This window comes from Triticum urartu, chromosome 1 (genome assembly GCF_003073215.2).
Source record: "Triticum urartu cultivar G1812 chromosome 1, Tu2.1, whole genome shotgun sequence".
Lineage (NCBI taxonomy): Eukaryota > Viridiplantae > Streptophyta > Magnoliopsida > Poales > Poaceae > Triticum > Triticum urartu.
The window spans coordinates 98,983,425-98,987,294 of NC_053022.1; the positions used below are offsets into that span (position 1 = coordinate 98,983,425).

The window sequence follows — 3,870 nt, forward strand, 5'->3', positions numbered from 1 at the left end:
AGATAACCTTCAAATGATTTTGAAGCTACTTGACAGATAAGATACATGAACTACTACCTTCATCCTGGTTTATTAGTTTCCTTTGTATTCTGTGTCAGTTTTTGACCTTAAATTTAATTAAAAAAATGTTAATGCATGTCATAAAAATAATATAATTGGAAACTATATTTTAATACGAACTTAACGATATATTTTTTGGTGACATGCATTAATGCTTCGTTAGTTAAATTTTTAGTCAAAATTTGACATAAAATACAAAGGGGACTTATAAACCAGGACGGAGGTAGTACATACACATATGATTCAGGCATAGGCTTCGGAGAAAAATAAACCATAAATATGTACTAGTGCTCCAAAGTCCAAACTAGCTACTCCCTCCGATTCAAAAGTTGTACTAGATCTGCGACAATTAATTTAGATCGGAGAAAGTAACATATATTTACCCGGGCGGGCAGAAGCATAGCTGTGATTCGATATATATAGAAATCCGAAAACAATGTTTCTAAATCTCGCCACTACTTGAACAATGTTTCTTCATCTCGACACTTCTTGAACACGATACACCACCCAACACATGACTGAACCGCAGACACGCGGCACATACGTTTACAAGCATGTGAGACTAGCTATAGCTAGAGACAATATTCAGTCACGCTCACTCATTCAATCGGAAACATCAAAGAAAGTATCGTGAACAAGTTTGAAAAGTAGTCCACGGAGAGCTCAACTGATTGCTCACTCTTCTGCAAGTTGTCGATTGGGGTTGGAGCGCATCTATCCATCCATTCAAAACTCTATCCTACCCCGCCAAAGTATACTTACGTAAAACGAAACAACCTCGAGAATGCATGCATGCATGTTAAAACCATCGAGTTAGAACTTGGCCTATAAATCCAGCTCCCGTTTCCTCACAGTGTTCATCACTTCATCAGCCTCTTAGCAACATGGCTTCTCCTTCCTCCTCCCCAGTCGCCCTCCGCGGCGCCGCCACCTTGGCCGCGCTGCTGGCGGCCGTCTGCCTCCTCCACGCCGGCGGGGCGGCGGCGGCGGCAGCGGACCTGTGCGTGGACTACTACGACTGCACGTGCCCGGACGCGTACAAGATCGTGCAGGGGGTGCTGGTGCAGGCGCACAAGTCGGACCCTCGCATCTTCGCCAGCCTGATCCGGCTCCACTTCCACGACTGCTTCGTGCAGGGCTGCGACGGCTCGCTGCTGCTGAACACCTTCAACGGGATGGAGACGGAGCAGGACGCCATTCCCAACAAGGGCTCGGCGCGCGGCTACAGCGTCGTCGACGCCGCCAAGGCCGCCCTCGAGGCCGCCTGCCCCGGCGTCGTCTCCTGCGCCGACATCCTCGCCATCGCCTCCGAGATATCGGTCCAGCTGGTACGTGCTACCACCCAGTTACGTCACGTCACGTACAGTGAATCAAACTACCCAGCTAGCTCACTAGGTGCATGATTGGTAGGTAGGTTCTGCGTAGCTTCACGGTTGCACAAACAAAGGACACATGCATGCATGCAACTATACGAGCAATTCGACTGGCTGCTAATTTGGCATTTATATGCAGTCCGGAGGACCCGGGTGGAGCGTTTTGCTGGGGAGGCTGGATGGCTTCACGTCCAACTTTACCGCAGCCGGGGAACTACCAGGCCCATTCGACCCCCTCAACACTCTGAAAGAAAAGTTCAGAACGGCCACGCTCGACGATACTACCGACCTCGTCGCTCTCTCTGGTAATCGAGCTCGCGCACAAGCACAACATCGAAAACTACATAGACTCTTGATACTCTGCGGAAATCCAATTCGGCTATTGTGAGCGTATGCTCCTGCACACCAAAAATGTTTTTTTGCAAATGTCTTTAAATATATATATATATATATATATATATATATATATATATATATATAGTGTTACTATTCATCACTCAGGGTGCAGAATAAGTTATTCTTCATCCGAGGTAATCTTACGATCATTTCATAATTAAATTACGTTTCGAATTCAAATAGTTACATTTCTATTGATTCACTACGTAAAATTTGACATAAGAAAATAAAAATATAGGTCATAAGACAAGAAAATTTGCAGTTTATGTGTATTTTAGACTATGTTTTTACGTTTGTAATTTTACATAATATAAAATATTTTTTACGGCGATTATATATTTTCTTACGGTCTCTTTTTGCGTCGGAAATAAGATAAAACTTACAGAATGTAAAATTACGGTGCATTGATAGTAAAATAGAGAGGGGTGAAGAATAACTATTCCTCTTCCAGGGTGACGAATAGCGCGATCCCATATATATATATGGAAGCTTAAGTATTTTGATCTGTGCAAACAAGTCGAATGACAAATGCTACACTTATTTTTTGTTTTTTTTCACCAACAAAGCATCGTCATCCTGTTTCGCATGAAAATTGGTAAGCACACTTGTTGTACTGACAAGAACATCTACGAAAAATCTTAATTTTGAAATTTTATTTACCGTTTGTTTTGAATTTACTGTTCATTAGGGAACATATGCACTACTACTACTACTGCTGCTGCTGCTGCTACTACTACTGCCTCCAGCCTCTCCTTTATGTACCTTTACCTTCACTATTGATGATGAAAGCTTTATAAATATGTTGATAAAACTTAAGAAATATCTTATCATAAAAACTTCACAAGAAACCTCAAGTTTAAATATTGATTTATAAGTCGAGGAAATTGTTATATATGTTCATTGTCTCATGTCCAATGTGAACCTTATATTTGTTTCAAATGTGTAGGCGCCCACACTTTCGGCCGCGTGCAATGCCAGTTTGTCACCGACAGACTGTACAACTTCAGTGGCACGAACCGGCCTGACCCGACCCTCAATGCAGGCTACAGGGCTTTCTTGTCCCAGCGATGCCCAAGGAACGGACCCGTGGGTTCCCTGAACGACCTCGACCCGACAACACCCGACAAGTTCGACAAGAACTACTTCACGAACCTCGAGGTGAACCGCGGCTTCCTCCAGTCCGACCAGATACTCAAGTCACACCCACTCGCAGTAGGGACGACGGCGCCGATCATCGACCGGTTCGCAGGCAGCCAGGACGCATTCTTCAAGGCCTTTGCGCATTCCATGATCAAGATGGGGAACATCAGGGTGATAAAGGACCCCTCCAAGGGAGAAGTCCGGAAGCGTTGTGCATTCGTCAATTGAGGTTAGGGGAACACCACGTGCGGATATACAATACAAGTGTGGGTGTGGCATGGGAGATGTGCGTGTGATCATGGACGTCATGGACGTAAGGATGAATTCATCTCTTATTTTTCAACAATAATTGGTATGTGTGTCAACCAAATGTAAACATTTCGTGCATGCATGCTTGTTGTCGGACGTGGAATAAAGTGTAAAAAGTCATTTTAATGTTTTCGTTCACACAGTGGAAAAGTGTTTGATTCTTACCACACGAATATGAATATATGATGTGAAGCTCGGCGACCAAGTGGAGCCGGGTGGTTTTTTGAGTGCAAGCTTGGCCGTGTGGTGTGATCTATTGTTCAACTACCTTCAAATTTATATCCCACTGTGCGCAATACTTTTGGCAACTGGTTGTGAGGATTGATGATCCTTGTGGGGGCGGCAGCCTTTGTCGCAAAAAATCACTAACAAAAATCCAAACTTGACGGCAGGTAACTTATCACGTGGATTCCTTTGTTAGATGACCAAGATCTATAAACTATGGTGCTTGATTTGTAGGAATATATTTTTGGCACTAATGACAAAAATCCAAACTTGACGGCAGGTAACTTTCCCTGTGGTGCATGAATTTGATGACGTCATTAATTGGCCGGGACCGCCTGTCTGGCTGAGTTGGCAGAATAAAAACGCC

General features: G+C 44.0%; 1 protein-coding gene across 1 annotated transcript; it reads left to right on the forward strand.

The window, feature by feature from the left end:
- Window positions 1-840: 840 nt before the first annotated feature.
- On the forward strand, window positions 841-3,404 carry LOC125550352 (peroxidase A2-like). Its single transcript, XM_048713333.1, has 3 exons — window positions 841-1,388; window positions 1,573-1,738; window positions 2,776-3,404. The coding sequence occupies exons 1-3, from the start codon at window positions 945-947 to the stop codon at window positions 3,195-3,197; spliced, it is 1,032 nt and encodes a 343-aa protein (XP_048569290.1). The 5' UTR covers window positions 841-944; the 3' UTR covers window positions 3,198-3,404.
- Window positions 3,405-3,870: the final 466 nt, after the last annotated feature.

Excerpts from the sequence above, each read along its gene's own strand:
- LOC125550352 (XM_048713333.1), top strand. The coding sequence starts at position 945 with ATGGCTTCTCCTTCCTCCTCCCCAGTCGCCCTCCGCGGCGCCGCCACC. Across the intron at positions 1,389-1,572 it reads CCGAGATATCGGTCCAGCTG|TCCGGAGGACCCGGGTGGAG; the intron begins GTACGTGCTACC and ends ATTTATATGCAG. Across the intron at positions 1,739-2,775 it reads CGACCTCGTCGCTCTCTCTG|GCGCCCACACTTTCGGCCGC; the intron begins GTAATCGAGCTC and ends TCAAATGTGTAG.